The sequence below is a fragment of the Harpia harpyja genome, chromosome Z, assembly GCF_026419915.1.
Source record: "Harpia harpyja isolate bHarHar1 chromosome Z, bHarHar1 primary haplotype, whole genome shotgun sequence".
Lineage (NCBI taxonomy): Eukaryota > Metazoa > Chordata > Aves > Accipitriformes > Accipitridae > Harpia > Harpia harpyja.
The window spans coordinates 78,159,091-78,180,790 of record NC_068969.1 but is presented as its reverse complement, the minus strand read 5'-3'; the positions used below and the strand labels follow the sequence as shown (position 1 = coordinate 78,180,790).

The 21,700-nt window shown below is 37.6% G+C and overlaps 1 protein-coding gene across 2 annotated transcripts in view; it reads right to left on the bottom strand.

The window, feature by feature from the left end:
• Positions 1-21,700, bottom strand: part of PCSK5 (proprotein convertase subtilisin/kexin type 5) — a 257,932-nt gene that overhangs the window by 222,318 nt on the left and 13,914 nt on the right. For both annotated transcript variants that reach the window (XM_052776735.1, XM_052776736.1), the window contains exon 2: positions 8,739-8,843. In XM_052776735.1, the coding sequence (XP_052632695.1) occupies positions 8,739-8,843 (105 nt within the window). The remainder of the gene's footprint in view (positions 1-8,738; positions 8,844-21,700) is intronic.

Here is a 21,700-nt window from a genome sequence, read left to right as displayed (position 1 = left end):
GCCAAGCAGTTTCCCTTATAACCCTCTGCTTTTACATGTCTATAACTGCTATGATGAAATAGCCATCTTATGGGTTTAAATTTCCCACACATAGATTTACCTAAAGTGCTTTTGTCATCATTAAGGCTGAGCAAAATCCTTTAGCAGTTCCTGAACTGTGAGAGGAATGTAACACCCTTTTCCTTTTCAGGCTGCAAATGGATTTTCCTCGGGTTTTTTAATGTCGCATTTGCACTTACAAAATAAAGCTGCACAAGCCTGTGCGATCTGGCTGCATATCCATTGTATGTCCCTCATTAACGATCTCACTTTGAATGAGGATGAGCACTCCCAGCTTGCATGGGGAGAGCCAACCAGGCAGATGTGCTGTTAAGCAAGAAAGAACAGCCACGTGTTTAGAAATTCTGACAGAGAGGTGCTGAGAAAATCTTATCCCAAAATGGAGAGAAGTTAGAAAGCATTTAGGTAGGGTACACAGGATGAACCCAATGATGCCTAATTAAGTTAGCTACACAGCATGCTGCATATACCTTTTAGACTCTCAGCAAAAGTGGCTGCGACCTCTACTAGTCCCTGCTCAAATCAATTACCAGCTGAAGACTCCCATAGCATGCTGCACCATACCGGAGTGCATGCTGCCCAAATCATTTGTCCAACCTTTACCTCCACGGTTGTGATGTTGAAGTGTCCTCTGATGAAGCAATGGGTGGACAGAGGTTTTTTCCTCCTTGTTTTTGTTATTTCATTAATGTATAGTCAACTTTGCAATTATGATATCCTGAAATGTTCCAATACCTAGAGAATATAAGGTAGGAACCAAAACAAGCATTCACAAATAATTATGAATATCCTAAGGAATTTCATTTTCTAAAGTAAGATAACAAATGCTAAAGCCAATGTTAAATAAATATGCAGTTAGGTCTAGTAAGACATTTTTCTGAATTTATCCATAGCTAGGATTAGCACTGCAGCTCCAGTAAAATCTGTCTGCACAAGAAAATTGTGACCACTATCACATATGAACAGGTTAGATTTAGGCTTTAAGATACCAAAATACAGGTTTTTGTTGAGGTTCCACTAGTGACAGTGAAGGGAAAACTCTTTTCCTTAATTTGTCTTCAAATTCAAGAAATTTAAGAGGTATGTTACATTTTGAATCTTAAATCTTAAATTGTGAATGAACACTGTATAACATTCACTTTCAGAGGGAGTTTTCTTCTCCATCACTCCTAAAGAACATTTCTATGTATTTTTGAAGGTTTCTGAACAAATTTCTGTAACAAGATCTAGACTACAGTCACAAATATTGCCACGGATCCTAACCTCTGCTCAACCTGTTTACTGGAAAGAGAATGTTTTTTAACAGCAGAACACACACTACAAAGCAAAAGCCAAAGAGTCCTGTTGGCAAGAGCCCCAAATTCACCAAATGCAGAGAGGTCAAAGAACACAACTTCTCAAAAGAAAAATCCCCCATGTTTTTAAACAGCTCTAAGCTAAAATCCAGCTACAATCCAGGTAATTTTTTGAAGTCTTTAAGACTTACGTTCAAGACATATGTTACTCTGCAAAATTCAGAATGGGTTACTACTTTTTTTTGTCTCTCTCTTGATAGAGTAAGTCCCTTGCAAAGCCCCAGGCCATTGAATATATGTAGGGTCTTTTGCTTTTGCCTCCCTAAAACCAGAAGGCTCCAAATACAACAAACTCAAAAGACCGATGAAAACTGACTCATTTTGAATATTCTTGTCTCAGAAGATTTTAGCTACTTCTCTGAGAGACGGCTGAGTCCTTGCCTGCCTCTTTAGAGTCAGCCAACACCTTTCTCATTGACCGTGAAGTCCAGAGACCATAATAGCAGCTCTACCGCAATCCCTACAAACTGCTGAGTGCTGGAATGGGAGATTTGACAGTTGGTCTGACACTGGGCTTCTGTGAAGTTGCGATAATTTGATAAAAAGGGTGGAGCACTGAAGTTTTTCCCAGCATACTACTGGTCAAAATCTTGACCCAACTCCTTGCCATGCTGTGGTCTTTCAATTTCTCTGCCCATTTCATTACCAGCTTAAGAAAATAATGATATGAAAATAGCAAGAGAATGCAATCCTGCTGAATAATGTTTTTTTTTTCATTCCTCAAACCATTTGCTACACTAATTAGGAAGTGAGCCAGTTAAAACCTCTTGACTAATCTCCAGTTCTTGCCCAAAAGTTAACAGTGAGATTGTCATTGCCAAGGAGTTCTGTAAAATTACTTGGAAACCAGAAAATTGGGATGTTCTGAAATCTAGTATTTCTTTTTAATGTACATGCAATTAGTGACATCGAGGAGACAAAAACTCTTTCAGGCAGGTGCTAACAACTGGGATAATCATGATGAAACAGAAATATAAGTGTAAGTAATCAAACACAATAATTTATTTCAAGCAACACTTCCATATTCCCTGACAGTGGACATTTTTCTTGTCTAAAATTATATTACACTGAATTTCTACTGGCCATTTTTCTGGTTTTAGTAGAAAACATCAAAAGGTAGTTCCACTAGGAAGCTTCAGTGATTATTTTTTGAGGATTTCTTTAAGTCAGCTATCATTAATATAGTAATAGAATTAGACATTAACAAAGCTTTTATTCTTCACAAATAAACTTCAGACCCATTAGTGTTACAATTAACTTCATTAAATATTTCTACCTATTCTAGTTAATGAAAAGAAATTACCATTATATGACAAAATTTGCTGAAGAACTGTTATCTCCTGTTACAGCAGCACTGGATTTGGCCAGTACAGTACAAGGGGAAGGCCATGTATATTCATGTGATACTGTCTGAACATGCTCTGGATTAAGCTCTTCATCTTTAGGTTATGGTCACCCAAGGTTCAGCTTTGAGCTGGTTTGTATCATCCAATGGACCAAACACTGTTCCATGTTCTCAAAAGGAACACCAAATTTTAGGTTGTTATTCCTCAGCACAATTAGACATTTCACCCCACCTTCTCAAGTGTTTCAGGTATTGGGTTGATGCAGACAAGGGAGAAACCTGCTAGAAAACGCAGCTGCAATTCCACTCCATTATTGCTCTACTCACTGGAATTAATCACTGTGGTTTTCCTCTAGGTATAGGTACATTGTGAACTGCAGTCTAGTCCATACTGGGTCACAGATGAAAAGAAGTTTGATGCAGCCTCAGCATGGTAAAATCATTCTTGATGCCTGCTGAAGCAACACAGACTACCCAGGGATTTCTGCTGATGGAGAATGTAGTTTAGGCTAAAACTAACATACCAGGCATCCCTACAAGTACGGATTTCAATCACCATTAAGCAAACAAAATACCAACTTGTGCAAACTTTACAACATGACATGCGGTTACAACAACACTAATTACAGCAGGATCTAATGCAGTTCTTTGTCAGTGAGCAGCAACTTCATATCTCAGAAAGCCCTGAAAAGAGATCCAAGTTGTAGGACTATTTGCTCATGTTTACATGAAACTTTTTAATACTCCGAAGGCAGGTGCTAAAAGGAGATGTTGCTATACCCTCTCACACATTGTGATTCAGTTCATGTCCTAACTCACCCAGCAACAGGCTCCTTGGAAATAGCAGGTCTGATCCTTGATTTTGACTAAGTTAAAGATTGAAGCACTGCTCATGTAAGTTTTTTTGAGGCAGTTAAATAAAGGGTCCACAGTGGTAAATACTGCATTACTTAATACTAACTTAAACCTCCAGTCAAACTCTGAACATGGAAAACAACATGACAGTTCCTATTATATTGCAACCAAGTAGAGTAGTATTGATTCTTTGTCCTCTGAGTGCTTGTACAGATTATGGCTACCCAGGCAGACCTCAGTAAATCACCTGGTCCCAGTGTTTAACTCTTGTGCTATTCTATTTAGCTAACAAAATCTTTTTGTTCACTAATGAGGTTTAACAACTTAACACTTAGCATTGGCAATATGAAACACAACCTTACCCATAGCAACATTCTCATCTGAATTACTCTAAGCAGTAAGTCCACGATGCTGGCTTTTAAAAGCCCGGGGATTTAGTACTGTAATAACATTCTTCATTCCTGCTGAATTTTGTGCCCCCTACATTAAATCCAAATTGTTTGAAGCTTTATTTTCTCCTTACTCAACCTCACACTGCAATCTTGGAACACTTAAATTCATAAATAATTGGAAAACAGAATTTGACAACGATCTTAGCACTAAAAATTTTAACCCTCCTCTCTATTTGCAATGAGCAGTCTGATCCAGAGTGATTGAATGTATGCTTCCCAATGGCGCACTCCACAAGTAGTGGCATACTCCTTGCCAAAGCAAGACCATTAGCTTGTGGTGAAATCCACCTTTTCCCCTACTCTTTAGTTATCTATCTCCTGTATCAACCCAGGATATGATTTAGCAATATGAACTGGTGTAACTACATAGCAACAAGATGAAACATTTACTTGTGGCTGCTACTATTTTCCTTCCCTCTGCCCTCTTATGAACATCCACAATGTCCTACCAGTAATGACGACAGGATTCTGGCATTACTTTCCTATCCTCTGAAGACAGGGCAGATCATTTTGTGTTGTCTCATCAAAGATACACTTGCCAGCATTTTACATGCTGCAACCACCAGTTCTATTCAGCTTGTTATGGCAAAGGTAAGAATTCCCCCTGCCCAGCCATGGTACTAGCATTTTTTTATCACCAGGTTATACACATCTGTTCTATGTGTGGATAGGTCAGGCTGGGTAACATGTAAATGTCTGGAGTAATGTTTCCCCAGGTATTCTGATCCTGGAGCAGAGGTGACAAAGGCATGACACTTTTGCAAAATACTTCTTAAGCAGGGTATCTTGCTGAAAATAGGTAGCTTTACTTATTTCAGTGGAAGTGAGCCTGAAAGTCTTTCCATTTCTAAAAGATGAGTGAACCTGACCCATCAACCAGGAGTTCAAACCCCAAATAAATCTACCTGAAATTAATTAAAATTTAAAAAAGATGAGATGTCATGTTAGTTGAGATTGATAAACAAACACTAATGCTGTAAAATGTTTTCCCCATTAGTAAATGTGACACTTTACAGGAACATGAATTATTAATTTTACATTTTTGAGCATTGCTGTGGGCCATGTCTTTTTCAAATCTCCATTGTGATGCAAAGCACTGGGGACCTCATAAGCAAAATGGAACAAACTTTAGTTCATATGTACATCAATTTGAATATATTATCAATCTTAAAGCTGCCTTTTATTACCTTAAGAATTGTGTTCTTCTAGGATTATTGCTTTGTCATTTATGCTACTTGATTCTGTGGGAAATTTTGCACCATATGAGTCACAAATTTCATTATCATAGCCCTTCTCTACAAACTCTTCATCTCACGTAACAGTTCAGTACAAAAAGACAGCTTTCTCATCTATAATGTCCATGTAACTTCTATGTATTGTCATGCACAGGCGCTTCAACTCTAACATTTCATTGGAACTGCAATCTCTTCAGTGATAGAAAAGCTCCACCTGATTTTCCTTATGCTTTGTATTGATATAAAGTCTGACTTACAGACTGAGGTAACAATCATTCTTTGCAATTTTTTCCACTTTGTGACTCTTTGTTTCACTAGTGTGGCAAACCCAGAGGTGCACCACAGCTCTTTATTCCCACCCCTGCAAGTGCTGTAATAGTCTGATTTCAATAGAGGGTCTACCAACAATAAACTCAACAATTTAATAGTTGAATTAGAGCTTCAGGATACCTTTCAGCTATGGACTGGTTCTGTCCATCTTCCCACTTCCTTTTTGCTCCTGCTCCCATCGTTTCATGCATTGTGGCGTCACCAAAATAACTTTGCTGAGCAAACTCTACGAAGCTAAAAAAGACTCTTGATTCATGGCATGGTGCTTTCATTTACCCCTGCCAAAGGCTAACCACAAGCAGCACATCAGCTGGAGAGACCGGAAACCTCTGTAATAGATTTCATTCAACGCTTAGCTTTGATGCATAGTACTAATCTCTGCTTTGAATCCACAAACTTCTCTCACTTCTTTGTTTTTCTATCAACACATAGGAAACACCACATAACTATACACAGGCCTGGAAAGGATGCTGTGGACAAAGCTATGTTTCAAATTTTCTACATGACAACCTATGTTATGGACATTAAAGCCTCATTTGGGCACCTCTTCCTAAAACTACTTAATCCATTTCATCTCTAAATGACAACACTAGGCAAGGATGTGGATCATAATGGACAAATGTATTACACTGCATATCCTTTATCTTTGCACCTAAATACAGATTAATGCTTGGTTAACGCCGAGAAAATTGTCAAAATGTGTAATCCACATGTCTTCAGTTTATGCCCCCTGTTGGATCTATTCATATTATTCATAAGTGTCAAGAGCCTTTTCCAGAAGAAAAAAATCAAGCCACAGTTCTTCAGAGCAATTCATATATTGAAATCTACAATAGCAAGATTTTATATTACCTGTATATCTTTGTGCATTCATACAGTGAAATTAAACACTATCCACACAAGTAGTTTAGAAATACCAGATTTCATAACGGTTCTTCCATTATATGCGTTAATTACTTAATGAACTACCACTCAGTAAAAATTCCATCATTTAAAAGTTCATAAAGGAGCAAAGTAGTGATCCACATCTGAAGCAAGCACAGATCAAGTTAATTGTGTGTGCATGTTACATGGAGATTGTGTGTTACATGGAGAGGATTTTAAGCATTAAGTAAACTACTGTTAAGTGATTTGGAAAGTAAACAAACCACAGTGTTCCTTTGTTCACAAATACACATGCCATCTAATCTGCTGCAAATATTGGCATTAGATACAGTAACACTCATAAATATAATAGCATATAGTACTGGTCCTTTAAAATTCTTACAGCCATGCAATATGTCTTATTTAAGATTAAAGCTTTTGTTTTTAAAAGGTCCAGCTTATATATTAAAATTAGATTTCCAGTCTGCCTTAATAATCACTAAATGTTATACACACCGAGAACAAACCGTCCTTTATTCTACAAATACATGTCCATATATTGACATGTTTGCAGCCACACAAGAATTCCCAAGCCCATGTTCAGTTGAGTAGTCACAAAGTGAATCACAAACACTTTTGCCAGATCTAAGTATTAGACCATCAGCTTCTCTTTGGGTACAGAATCATTAACAGGGTTGAGTACCTTGCATAACCCTCACCAGAGCTTTTCAATATTGAAGTGATATTTAACAATGATTCAGAAATTCAGAAATTCTGTACAAGCAGCAGGACAGACTGGGGACAAGACCTAAACAGCCTAACATGGAAAGCGCTGGAAAATAAATGATGGCTCTGATTTTTTTCTGCCTTAGAGTCTCTCATGATTCTGGCCACAATAGTCTGGGCTGGCTGCATAGGTGCAGAAGGGGTATCTGGAAGCTGGGTGTAACACCAAAGTTTATGGTAGTACGTGCGTGTGAACTTGTGCGTTTGTGTGTAACTCACTCCACCTCTGCACACATGGAAAAGAGCATAGACTGACACAGATGTGAACACTTTCCCTTCCTTTTGCAGTATCGCCTATTCTAAGTGTGGTGCTTGTTTGAATGCTGGGTCTCAGCACTTGTGGGAACAGAGGTTTGGGCCCTGATCATTTTCATATTAATCCCCAAAATACACTGCTCAGCAGAGCTACTGATGCTATTAAAGGGTTAACACATGCACTTCCCTAGTCATGTCCCATCCTCAAGAGGAACTTCAGCCCTAAATATGGCTTTCCAGACTGCAGAAGTGTTCCTGTATGATGCTAAACTTGTACACTGTATATCTACAGTGTTCAAACTGTATTTTACTGCTAAGTTTTACTTCTCATAAATTATTTGTCAAGTAAAACCTGACAAATGCTTCACAGACAACAGTCATCATCCAAGGACTTAAAAAAAGCTTGACTCTGTTATCACCAGTGAAAAACACCAGCAACTTTGGGGTTTGTTGGTGAGAGTGGGTTGCATGAACAGCATAAAAAAGCTAATTAGATCTTCTCCAAACTTCCTTTCTAAAAGAAAACCAGAGGAAGTCCAATTCTACAGTCACTGATGAAGCTACTAAACACTGAAATTAAAGGATTAAAACAAAAGTGTATCTTGGATACAGATACAACACAATATTATACTTAACTATAAATCAGTAATTAAATGATGTTGACAGTTTACCTATTATAATATATACCCCAAAAGATATGACACCATTTTTCAAACAGATCTTAAAATTGATCAGTAGGAACTAGCAAAAGAACCACAGAAAAGAGCATTCTTATTTTAATCCCTCATATACCAAGTCCAGAAAAAGACCAGAAAAAAAGCAAGAGAAACTTTCCTCTGAACATCATACCATCCTACATTGCTCACCTTCATTCTGAAAGCTGGTTGATTTACAGGAGATCTGCAGACATGAATGTTACACATGTGGTTTTGCAGAGAAGCACAGCACAGTGATTAGTGCATTAACAAAATTCCTGTACTCCTCCATGAATAATGTTGGACCTTATATTCCAAGAATAGCACATACTTAATAGCATGGTATTGTCTTCGTTTTGTTTTAATGAGAAGCAGAACCTTAGCAAATAGATAGTGTGTCAGTTCTTGTAATGCTATATGCCATTCAGGTGAATGTCCTCTAGTATGATATTTCATATAAAAAATGCAAAGGCTTTTGCCTCAGACATATACATGGATTTTCTTACCTTTGGCTCCATTGAAATGAAGCTGTGGGTACCTCTACTTGAAAGAACTGACCTTTTAATTGTTTTACTATGGTAGAAGTGGTAGTAATCCTTCAGTGTTCCAATCTGTAAGGGGAGAGAAGAAAAAAAGAGAGGGAGATTTAATTTATGAAAACCAGTTTTCTGGTTTTCATTTCTAAAAGTCTATAAATTATGCAATTTCCTGTGTGCTGAAATGTTACTTGAACCCAGTGATCATCTTTCAAAAGAAGGACATATGATATGAAATGGATGGAGTGTCCTTGAGGCAGTAACTGCATAACCAAAGATTATACTTGAGCTGCTTAGTCTGGCTGTATCTACCTTTTTAATGTTTAATTTATATGCAGTACTTTAAGTAATTCTATATCAATCTATATCCAAACTGTCTTCAAATGGCAAGTATAAAAATCATCAAATGGCTATATGGTTATTAAAAAGCATTCCATCCAGTTTGCTTAAGGAAATGTACTGTAAAATGCACTAGATTTGGTTATTTATATAATTAAATTATAAAAAGGATGTTCATAGCATTAGACTATACCAAAGGAACAGGCTTCTCTTCCTGCCAAATGTGGGCAAGAAAGAAGTAGAAGAAAGCAAGCAGTAAGTTCATAGGATAATGACTAGCTTGAAGTACAAAATTAATTCATGCAAAATTGCAAATTTCACAACAGTACAATAAAAATACTTCTTATTCATCCCATCAGTACACAGTAGCAATGTAAATATTAAACTAAGACAGCCTTCACAATTTGACAAAGAAATTTTCCTTTCCAGAATCGTTAATATCTAAACATTCATAACTTGAAACTTTAGCTTCATGTACCTATAAAAAAAAAAATTCAGCCTCCTTGGCTTTAGGGAGAATGTCTCTCCAACTCATTTGGAATTTGACCTTCTATTTCACTGTGAATCTTGTAAGATACTTAATAATTTAGTTAGAAGTTCCTTAATGACGAGAAAAAAAGGGGCAATTGAGCTTACTGTCATTTCAAGTTGGAACTCAAGGTGATCTCAAAGAACGGGCAAATAAATCTGAATGAAATCACCAGAGAGGATGGAGCAACACTCAAAAACTCTAATCTTAAAAAAAACCAACAGTATTCTGAATTTGCATCTATAATAATACATGTTGGAAACTTGAGAGTTCAACAGTAAAGGTTCAAAGAGAGCTGGAAATAAGCCACTGAAACACTCCAAGAATATGCTCTTAGAATATTAGAAAACAAAAATATTAGGAAAATATCAAAGTAGACGAAGAAGAAATATTGATAGAAAACTATTATTCTCAAGGATCACTTGAATATTTTACCTTAAAATTTAAAGATGTAAACAGCACAGGGGAATGAGGGAGAACTTTTTTTGGAGGGAAACACCCCCCCCAACAATTTAAATTAATTCAACTAATGGGAAAAACGGCAACAGGGTCTAAGATATTAATCCCAGTCTGTGCAATTGGTCCATCGGTATCTTCATTTCAGTTTATCATAAATTAAATAGGAATTGGTTTGACTAAGCCTAATTAAAGTATATTAGCACTGCGATAATTTCATGCTGCCTTCTCTTTGAAAGGCAACTCCAGCTGAAGTGGTGCAACTCTATAGCATGGATGAGCCCTGTCTCACATCTCTACATGCATGCCCATTAATAAACCCTCCTTAAACATATATGGGGAATTCTTCTTGTGGACACCTCAAAGAGCTGCAGCTGAACCCTGGGCCTTCTGGGGAGGTCCCTGCTGAGTGGAAGCTAGCCAATATTATTCCAATCTACAAAAAGGGTGAGAGGGAAGACCCAGGAAACTACAGACCTGTTAGTCTAATCCCAGTTCCTGGAAAAATTATGGAGATTATACCAGGTACTATTGCAAGGCATTTAAAGAATAATGCAATCATCAGGCACAGTCAACACACGTTCACGAAGGGGAAGTCCTGTTTAACTAATTTGATATCCTTCTATGGTAAGGTCACCTGCCCAGGGGGTGAAGGGAAGGTGGTGGATGTAGTTTTTCTGTATTTTAGTACGGCTTTTGATACTGTCCCTCACAGCATCCTTCTGGACAAGTTGTCCAACTGTGGGATGAGTGGGTTCACGGTGCGCTGGGTGAAAAACTGGCTGAAAGGCAGAGCTCAAAGAGTTGTAGCGAATTGGGCTACATCTGGCTGGTGACCGGTCACCAGCAGTGTTCCTCAGGGTTCAATTCTAGGGCCAGAATAGGGTTCAATATATTTATCAATGATCTGGATGCAGGACTTGAATGCCCCGTTAGCAAGTTTGCTGATGATACCAAACTGGGAGGTGCTGCTGACTCTCTTGAGGGACAAGTGGTCCTGCAGAGGGATCTGTATAGATGGGACCATTGGGCTGTGATTAATGGGATGAAATTTAACAAGTCAAAATGCTGGATTCTGCATCTAGGATGAAGTAAGGCCGGGCACAAGTATAAATTGGGCGAGGAGTGGCCAGAGAGCAGCCCTGCAGAAAGGGATCTGGGGGTGCTGGTTGACAGCAGTCTCAATATGAGGCAGCACTGTGCCCTGGCAGCCAGGAGGGCAAACCGCATCCTTAGTTGCCTCAAACACAGTATAAGCAGACGGTCAAAGGAGGTGATTATCCCACTGTATTTAGCATTGGTGCAGCCTCACCTCCAGTACTGTCTGCAGTTCTGGGCCCCACAATTTAAGAAGGATGAAGGTCCTTGAATGCATCCAGAGGAGGGCAACAAAGCTGGTGGAAGGGCCAGAAGGCATGTCATTTGGGGAAGAGCTGAGGACTCTGGGTTTGTCTAGTTTGGAGAAAAGGAGGCTGAGGGGTGTCCTCATTGCTCTCTGCAGCTTCCTGAGGAGGGGACATGGAATGGGAGGTGCTGATCTCTTCCTGGGATCCAGTGATAGGACATGTGGGAATGGTTTAAAGCTGCACCAGGGGAGGTTTAGGCTGGATATTAGGAAGCATTTCTTTACCGAGAGGGTGGTCAAACACTGGAACAGGCTTCCTAGAGAGGTGGTTGATGCCCCATGGCTGTCAGTGTTTAAGAGGCATTTGGACAATGCCCTTAATAATAACTTGGTCAGCCCTGAATTGGTCAGGCAGTTGGACTAGATGGTTGTTGTAGGTTTCTTCCAACTGAAATAGTCTATTCTCTTCTATTGCATCAGAAATAGTCTATTCTCTTCTATTGCATCACTTTTGACCACATTAACTAGAGTTTACTCTGAGTTTAACAGCCTGCAGCACATTGAATATCCCCTAGCATCAGGCTACTGTTGCGCCCTTTTTGAATTATTATTATTTATATCAACCACTGAAATTTGGTGCCATGGTTAGCAACAGTGCAGGTGACGGCATGCTTCCCTGAGACAAAGGGGAGTAATCAGTCACTTTATGGACATTTTCTAGACTCATCAGTAGCTTCAAACAGGGTTGAAGTGCTAACTACTGGAAAGTGATGCTACTCTTGCTCCTTAAGTCCTCAGAGATCAGCAAAGTGCACATACACCATACCAGAGTACTCTACAAAGGTTACAGACCTTTTATGGACCTTGCTGTCTTCAGAGTGAATTAGAAACCTACTACTCTGTGTGTATGTGTGTGTCTACACAAGCACACACATTACTGAAAAAACACAGCTCAAGCAGGTAACTATTTTACCACTGCACAGAACTGCACAAACAGAAAGGTCATATTTTAAGGAAAATAAACATCTGTCCTGCTTTGTGCTACACAGATATCAATACCACCCAGTTCTCTGTGTCTTGTCTTGCACTAGTTTGAGGATTTTATTTATTTATATATTTACTAAAGATAAACTCTAGCTGATCCCTCTAAGGGCATCCAAACCCGCAAATTTAGGAGATGACATAATTGCACTCCTGGAGGTCCTATAGTTTAGCAGCACTAGCCACCCACAGAAGAGACTGGAACGATCTGTGTGCTCTACCTTCCAGCCAAAGGGGGACAGCCTGAGGCTTTGTAATGCTTGACAGCTGTCCTCCCTCTGAGACCTTGCACTGAGGAGACAGAATTAAGCCCTTAGAATTAAGTGTGGTAATTGTACCGCCATGTCTTCCAGGCACCATCAGTTTTCAGATAATAACAATTATTAATAATCATAATTAATTAAAATGGTGAGATCTACAGCTTTAGTTCATAACTGTCAATGAAATAAAAGGATCCCAAATCTTTTAAGTGGAATTTAATTCATATTCACTAACTGCCAGTGCCTCTCACAGTAAGGTAACACCAGCATTATTAAAAATTTTATTGCCCTCTTTTCCCTTAATGGGAATTTACTTAGACCTTCCAAATCCTTGGGCCACTTGGAGAACAGTTAAACCATGGAAATATAGCATAATAAAACTTATCATTATGGATGTTCTTGTTAAATTGTGTTTTATACTTTTAACTACCAGGTCTTAGAGGCGCTCTCAGAGGAAAAGCAATGCAAGGACAGAAACACCAGACTGCAGAGCTAACTACCTTAGAGACTGATGGCAATTTAACTCTTTTATCCTTGGGAAATCTTTGTAATCTCCTTTTTGACCTGGAGGACCTGATTTCTTTAAAAAGAAATAGAGAAACATTCCTGAGGAATTGCCTGGCCAAAAGCAAGGAGAATGGATGGCGGGGGCAGGGGAGGCTTACTCTCTTTAGGAGTAATCTTCATCACTGAACATTCTAAATAGATATATACATGCATTTTAATAGTACGATACTATGTTTATTCAAGGATTAAAGAATTCCTGAAAGTCAGAAACCTACAATATCACAGTGGAATCCCAGAAAACCAAAGCATCCTCATATTTACATTAATTTTATATTTATTAGGTCTTATTTTCTATTTGAAGTTGAGAAAATGTGTGAATTTTAAAGATAATATGAAACAAGAGCCAAACTTTCTAGGCTTTCTAGGCTTGGAAAATATTTCCTCCATATGTAGTTCTATAGTCTAAGGCAATATTAAGATAATTTAGGACATAATTACTGAATGAATTCATCTACATCCATATTGTGTCCTCATTAACTCTGTAAGGAAATACAAATGCTAAAGCTGCCTGTTAAACCTATGTTAAATATATATATGATCACCAAACTGACATATCTGACTAAGCTCTGAAACTACAACTAAAACTTCCATGTAGCAGAACATGAGCAGGGAAGTCATTCAAGCTAATGGGAAGGAACCCAAGAGATGCCTTCCCAACAGATTCTTACCTAGTAAGTAAACTTTTTTTTTAAGAGAAGATTCACCTAGACATCTGGCTGCAAAGTACACTTGTCCCAGTGGGCTGAAAGGAAAACAATGTGCTGTTGAGCAGGTGAATGGGTGGATATATTGTAAGGCTCCCTATTTCTCCAGTCTTTAATGACTTTGGTCTTAAATGGATTGGGAAAGGAAGGCAGATCAGGTCCAAATCTAGTTCTGAACTCTATAAAGTGCTAGAAGAGCCTAAGAAGCACAGATCTGCTGCTACCCCTCTGCAGACCTGGAACATAAACCATTATAAATAGGTACAGCAATGTACCTCATGTGGGTGGTAGATCTGACCCTTCACTTCTTTCAGAATTGCAACAAATTTCCAAAGTGCTAAAGTCCTTGACAGAAGGAAATACCAAGAAGCGAGAGATGAAGAAAGTTTATCAGGTTTACTATCATCATCTCATTTTGACAAAATCACTTCAACTATATTTCAAACTTTAAAATGTTTAAAATATTGTCACATTATACAAAGTACACTGGAAATAATGTTTCAGAGCAAAAATGAAAACGTTTCATTCTGAAAAATTTGGAACAGAATGTGTTGGTATTACCAGAGTTTTCTTCCCTGTGTTAAATGCCAGAGAAGCCAACCTAGTATCACAAAGCATTTTGACAGAACCAAATGTTGACACAGGTTACAATACCACTTATGCTCCTTTGAGGCACACCACTAATGAACGTGAAGAAGGTGAGCCCATAGCCCTTAATTCTGATCCCTGTTGGCCCCTTGTTATCCACAGGTGAAGACGGGTTCATTGATACTACAGAAAACTGCCACGACCTTTCCTTCTTGTGTCCCTCCAGACTTAGGAAGTATTAAATATCTTAAAAACAGGGTTCTGATCTCAGCATTTAGAGGTAAGAAAGCCCTGCAGAGGCTGTTAATTGTTCACTGACCTACTCAAATTAAAGCACCTATATCTGGAAAGGGCGTGTTCATCCAAGACCTGCAACCTGAACCTGACTTGTATTCCAAGCAGCAAAACAGTGTACTGGAGTTTTTTGGGGGATTGGGGTTTATTCCCGTAAGATACTGCAATAGTGACCACACTTTCGTAACCTCCAGCTCTCTCTCCCAACTCCCACCCCTGTTGGGTCAGCACGGACAGATCTCCATCATGCTGAGGCTGGTGAAGCAACCATGATGAGGACAGCTGCAGAGCTGCTCCCCCATCTGACCTCCAGACTGAGATGGGGGCTCTTTCTCTCCCAAATATACCCTCTAATCAAAAGCTTTTTTATTGGTTTTTTTTGTCATCAGAATCGGGAATTTCACCTCCTACGTGTCATTCACAAGAAATAATAGCAGATTTTGCCCACATATGGCTCATTGCAGTAAAGTGAAAGACTGGACCACTTTGAGTTTTGCACAATTTGGGGCTCTCACAAAGATTAGTTTATGAAATATTTAGGAGAGAGAAGCACAGGCCCTCGGGACCTTTCTCAGCCTAAAACCTAAAATTCTAACTCTTAAGAAGAGGCCTCTATCTAAACATTTAAGCTCTCTGTTAGACCCCTGTCGGGCTGATATCCTACACTACCCTGCATGAGTTAAAATAGCTTCTTGGATTACTACAGGCAGATAACATTAAAAAAAAAGCTGAAACCACTGGCACTACTGAACACTATGGTCTTGTCTTGCGCTGCAGTAGTAGCAAGATAATACTAGTGACTAGTCTACAGGAAGGAAATAATGATGTTTAGTCTCTGTATTACAGAGGCTCTGAATCTGTACGGTACAGGAATATCTACTGAGTGGGGGAGAAAAAGTGCACTTTTAATGTGCCCAAACTTAGTTTACTAAAGGAATTTGAAGCAACAGCAGAACCAAGGTGATGTGGGTATCAACACAGATTGTCACCTCAGATGCAACCCAGGCTACTCTGAAAGCTTGAATTCCAGCTACGCTCAAATGCCCAAGTAACCCAGTTCTCAACTCTATTTTAAGCCCAATTAGCTAACAGAAGTTCGACAGCCCAAGTTGTGAAAACATCTCTGTATGTGCTCGAGGTAGAAATAGCCTAACTTGCCAGTTCATATTTTGCTTCTGTCACATTCCTTTCTATTCAGGTTTGTTTTAAAGGGAACTGATATGTCTGCAGAGCATTGCTGTTCCTGAATAGTGACACTGAACAAGTTGGGCTTGGTCTTAAATGCACCTCTCCTTCTTGAAACATTTTTTGAGTCTCCTAGATGGAAAAAAACCTATACTGTAATCAAGAGTTTTTACTCAGTTTGTTAAATCTTTGGCCTGGAGGACAGGACAGTTTAGCTGGAAAAAGGAGAGTCCCTTCTGAACCACCTGCATATGAAAAATAAACAAAACTCCAAAACAGGCAGATAAATTAAACCATATGGCTATTACAGCAGAAACATCACAATTTCCATAGAAATAAATCAGGTTGTATCTCTTCACATGGTAGGAACATGCTAATGCTTTACCACTTCACCTTTGACATTCCTTCTCCTGTTTAAATGGGGAGAAAAACAAATCAACTTACTGAATTAACATATGCCACTCTGGACTTCTGTATTCTTCCTCTGTGTTTCAGCTATCTGAATGGAGAAATTTTGCCTGGACACTTACCTTGAGCTAGGAAAGTACAGTTTGGTTTTTTAAACAGTTGATGTCAAAAATGAGTAACAGAGCCATTAAAATAAAATAGCTCTGCATTATGTTCTCTCAGATAACGTCACTGCTGTTGCTTACCTACTGCTGTATTTTGCTTTAAAAATAAAGTAGCACATTAACTCCTTCATTGGAAAAATAAACATAGGCTCTCTAGTCTTTCAACTTTTCAGGTGCCTTTGTTTGTAGGATAAAAAAGTAACAATATCCTGAGGTCAATTATAATTCTTGATATCATTCTAATTCAGTATCAAGGCTGAGATTTTTTCAAAGTAACTTCATAAATTTTAATGTGATTTTGGATTTTTTATGTATCTGTTAGGAAGCTTTAAAATTCTGAGAAAATACTACCATAGCTAAACTAAGTAAAAATGCATATTAAAAAGAACATAAAAGGAACATTTCAGTTTACAGTGGAAATTCTTTACATGAGTTGGTATATTTAATTTTTTATTACCTCTATAAAAATACTTTCTCTAATAGGTTTTCTTTTGAAGGTTTTCTACTGCATTCCAGAATATAATCTAAACATATTTAAAGTCTCAATTCTAAACTATACTTAAAATGTAATTCAAATTCAAATCTAAATTTAAATGTAGAATTCTAAATTCCTAGTTAGATTTATTCTAAAATATATTTAGAATTCCAAAATTCTACTTCTCTAAATAGAGGAATGTTCTACTCTAAATATATTATAAAATATACTTAGCAATATAAACCAAATTAAGTTTCCTCTGAGACTGATAATCGGCCTATAACTTTTACAAAGTTCAGGTAAATCAGAAAAAGCTTCCTAGATCATATCCTCTGCACACAGGTTACTTTGTACAATTTTATTTTAAAACAAGTATTGCCAAATGAAATTCTACGTTTTGAGATTCCAGTACTTTAGTGCTCTCTTGGTAACCTTATTTAACATGTGGAACTACTTGGAAAAAAAAGAGAAAAAAACTAATGACCAAATAGCAACATAAAATGTTTTGCTTCATCAAAAAAATAAATGCTTTGCCATGTAGCACAACTAAGTTTCAGTACAACTATCTTTGGAAGAATGGGAAAGCACCAAGTCATAAAAGAGGTCACAGGTCTCAGGAGATAATATGAATTTAGATATTAAAAAGATATAAATTAGAACTGTATCATAGCTTTATTCTAATACACGCTAAATCACAGTAAGATTTATTAATTTAATCTACCCTACTATACAGGATGAACAATCCTTCCAAAGAGGATTGTGGCATCTTTTTTGGATTATATATTCATATAAATCCTGTGGATATTGGATATTCTGCCTTATTGAGTTCTGAAAGGAGGGAGCAGTTAGCTGATTTTCTTTAAAATAAAAATACAACTTTCATCATATTTCATTACAAACAATGCTAGTTCTAGAAGTGCAGGAAAAAAAGAAGAATGCACAAGCCAAATCATAAAAAGAGATATCCTGAAGACACATGTCAGGTAAATAAAGCCAAGAAAAAGCTGCCTGAATAAAGACCAGGTGAAAATGCTGTTTGAGTCTTATATGGATGAGCAGTGAAGAAAACTGTGCCTTACACACCACAGGTCACATGAGACCACAGTAAATACGTATTCCTTCCAAAAATCATGACAGAAGCAGAGCCTGAGCCTAGCCCCTGCCTTTTGGTGTTGCAGCTTTGAGAACAAGAACATGCATCAGTCTTTACAGGAGGACAAGAGCTGGCAGACCTCCTTGAGTCTGAACTGTGCTGTGTGTCAATACCATCTGAACATTCGCTATGTGGTACCACTTCCCTAGAGACGAGGGTAAATATGTCCTCACTGAAGTTAAGAATGAATAAAATGTGAGAAGTGGAAGATGTCTGGACACTATGTTGATTGTTCAAACATTAAATTGAAAGAAATATCACTATAGTACTTGAAATCTTTCTTTTAAAGGCAGTAAGGAAGAGTTTCATCCACCTCCTCACTAGGACTGATAAACAGGTTGCGACTATTAGAACAATGTTCAAAAAAGTAGCTAAAAATTAATGAACACAGAGTCCTTAATTATTGAGGGGGGGGGGGAAGGGGGGAGAGGATGCTTTTGTATGAAGTGCAGGTTTGGTCTTCCAATAGATATATTTGCCTAAAAGAGCTGGTGGGAGATAGCAAAGAAAGCCATTTCCACATCTGTCGTGAAATTCTACAATGCAAGTACAACGATGGGCATTAATAATTCCAACTCCAGCGTCACCACGAGCTTTGCCTAAGGAGGCATCGCAGCAATTGGCAAGTTCATGTCCCTATCAAATAAAGCAATGCAAGGTTGCTCAGCAACCTGTGACCGTGGGTTTGCAGTTCCAGGGCAACATTACACATTTCATGAAAATTCTCAAACGGAAATCAATTACTGCCTTCATTCCCATTAATCTTTTCTATTGTTTCTTTTCAATACAGAAAGCAGTGCAATGTAAACTGGTAGTTCGTGCCCCTTTTTGTGAAGCCCAATGAGTCACCACCTTATTTCTGCAAGTAAAAATGAGTGCAACAAAGTGTATTTCTTTTCTGCTGTACTAACAAACTTAACCTCTGCAATATTTCAAGTGACTTCAAACACAGTAATCATGCATTGCAGGTTCAAGCCATAACAAACATTGTATCTGCAAAGAAACTGTTAGGCAATATGGTAACGTTTGTTTCAGTAAACAGCCCCCATAATGAAGCTATCGAATATGAAACAAATACCTAAAACATTTTGAGGGGTCAACTAAATTGCCACTGCTTTCTGAAATCTTTTTTTTTTTTTCCCTTTCCTAACTCACTACTCTGTAATTTAACATATCTAAATGATACACTGCATGGCCTGAAATGAGCTTTGTCACTATTTTATTGACTTCAAATCCTATTTCACATTGTATCACTGAACAAATGTAAAATGATGACAGAATGACGATGGATACTCATGCAGTATCATGAATGTTTATTTAAGTAGCAAACAGAACTGCCATATTCCATATATTATTAGCTACTCCAGACTCTTAAGGATTATTGTTTCTTGTAATCGGTACTCTCTGATACATAATTATAATAAAGCATAAGAATGACGCTTGACAAAGTTCTGACACTGCTATTTCAATCATGCAAACAGTATAAAGGGTGGTTAAGAAATAGGTTTTCTTTTTTAACAAACTACAGCAAGAGAAGTTTCACACTAAAGAATGTCCATATTAATTTCCTTTTAAATCTCGATCGTGAAATATTTAATAACTGTCGTCCCTGTCTTGAAACTTGTAAACATCTACCCAGTCCCAGTGGGATCAAGTCCCTTCTCATTTACAAAACCGTAAATCAGAAATAACTCTGTTGAAGCTAATGGAATTTAAGAGGCATAAATCAAGGGCAATCAAATCTAATGGGGTTACTTGTATTAGTAAAAGATTTAAGAACTAGGCACCAAGTTAGATATACTGTTATATCTCTATCCAGTTATTTAAACATCAGTATAAAACTCTTGAGCACATTAATAGCAAGAAAGTTTATAACATTCAAAATGACTAATGCAGTGACCTACAGTAGTCATACTGTTTCCAGTGAACATTTATATTGCCAGCAATAAACCTTTTCACGCTGTACTTTGTCTTACAAATCTGAATTCAGCTCTTATTGGTCATAGTAAATACAATGTTTTCATTTAACTGACATTCTCATGAGACTTGATTTAAGCAATTTCCTCCTCTATCACCAATATAATTTACTGAAGAGTAATAAAGAAATGACTCATGGGAATATCTCGGAGTGAGTTAAGTTCATCTATATGGCATGTGTAGGCACTAAATCCAATGCTCTTGTACGGCGAACCTAGATCACACGTCCTCAACTTTGTACTGTATCAAAGTCTGATGACTTTCCACTGTCTACAACATGCTTAACTGAATGCAGAGAAGCATGCAACTTGTCCAGAACCAGGCATGATGCTGATACTTTCACCTACCTTATTTGGTTAATGCTAGAGCTGTACAAGGTTTGCCAGTATCCATTATTTATATAAGCGGTCTCTACACCCACATGTAATCTCATTCATTCTGATAAGACAACTTGAGCAACAACTATTCATATGAGTAACAGTTTCTGGAGAGGATCTTATAGTTTCCTAAGTTTAACAGTGTGAAAACAAAAAAAAAGTCTCTCTAACAGGATCTAAAGATACACGTAAAGAAAATGCAAGTGAGTAAGCAAACAAGACCAAAAAATAATCCCCAAAATGACTGCATTATGTAGCATTCAAACCTAGTAAGAAAGAAAACATCAACATGATTATAACCAATGTTTAGTGAGGATTTAAAAAAAATATTACAGCACACCAAGGGACTGTTAATTCTAGCATAGTCATGTAATATTCCACTTAAAGTAGTTATATGCAATCACAACAACAAAAAAATGTGATGTATTAGTTCAGATATACACAGGTCTCTCCTGCTGTACCAACTTCCATAGTGCCAGAAGAGCGATTAAGGTTCAATTCAGCTTTCACTGGAATCAGTGGGATCTTCTACTGTATTTAATGGGAGCTTTAATAAGCACTTAATGAAGAAACTTTCTTTTAATTCAGACCTCAGTGAGGCCTACATTTTAAATTGGTAGCATCCTAATGTCTAGGGTCATATACCAGATTCTAAATTACTTCAGACTACACAGAAAAATCAAGAGCTGATATCCAATTCATGATGAAATATCTAAATTTACTAAAACCAATGAAAAACAAGTCACAGCTTTCATACACTGTCCATTTCACACATTTAAGGAATATTCCTTAGTGGCCTTCTTGTTTGGAGAGCAGAATCTTATAATCTGAGGGCTGAGTGAATGCTTAGCTGTGTACCCGAAAGTAGATTTTCTTGGAGAAAGGAGAAATGTTTCTAATGTATATTTGTTGAATATGTTGGTATTAAATATATAATAGAAAATACTGAAATAGTGAAAAAAACCAGTTAGTTAGAACGTTAGCAATGAACTGGATAAAACCATGTATTCTTCTTTATAAATGGATTTGCATTTCCATTTTGAAACATTTGTTTTCATGTCAAATGAGTC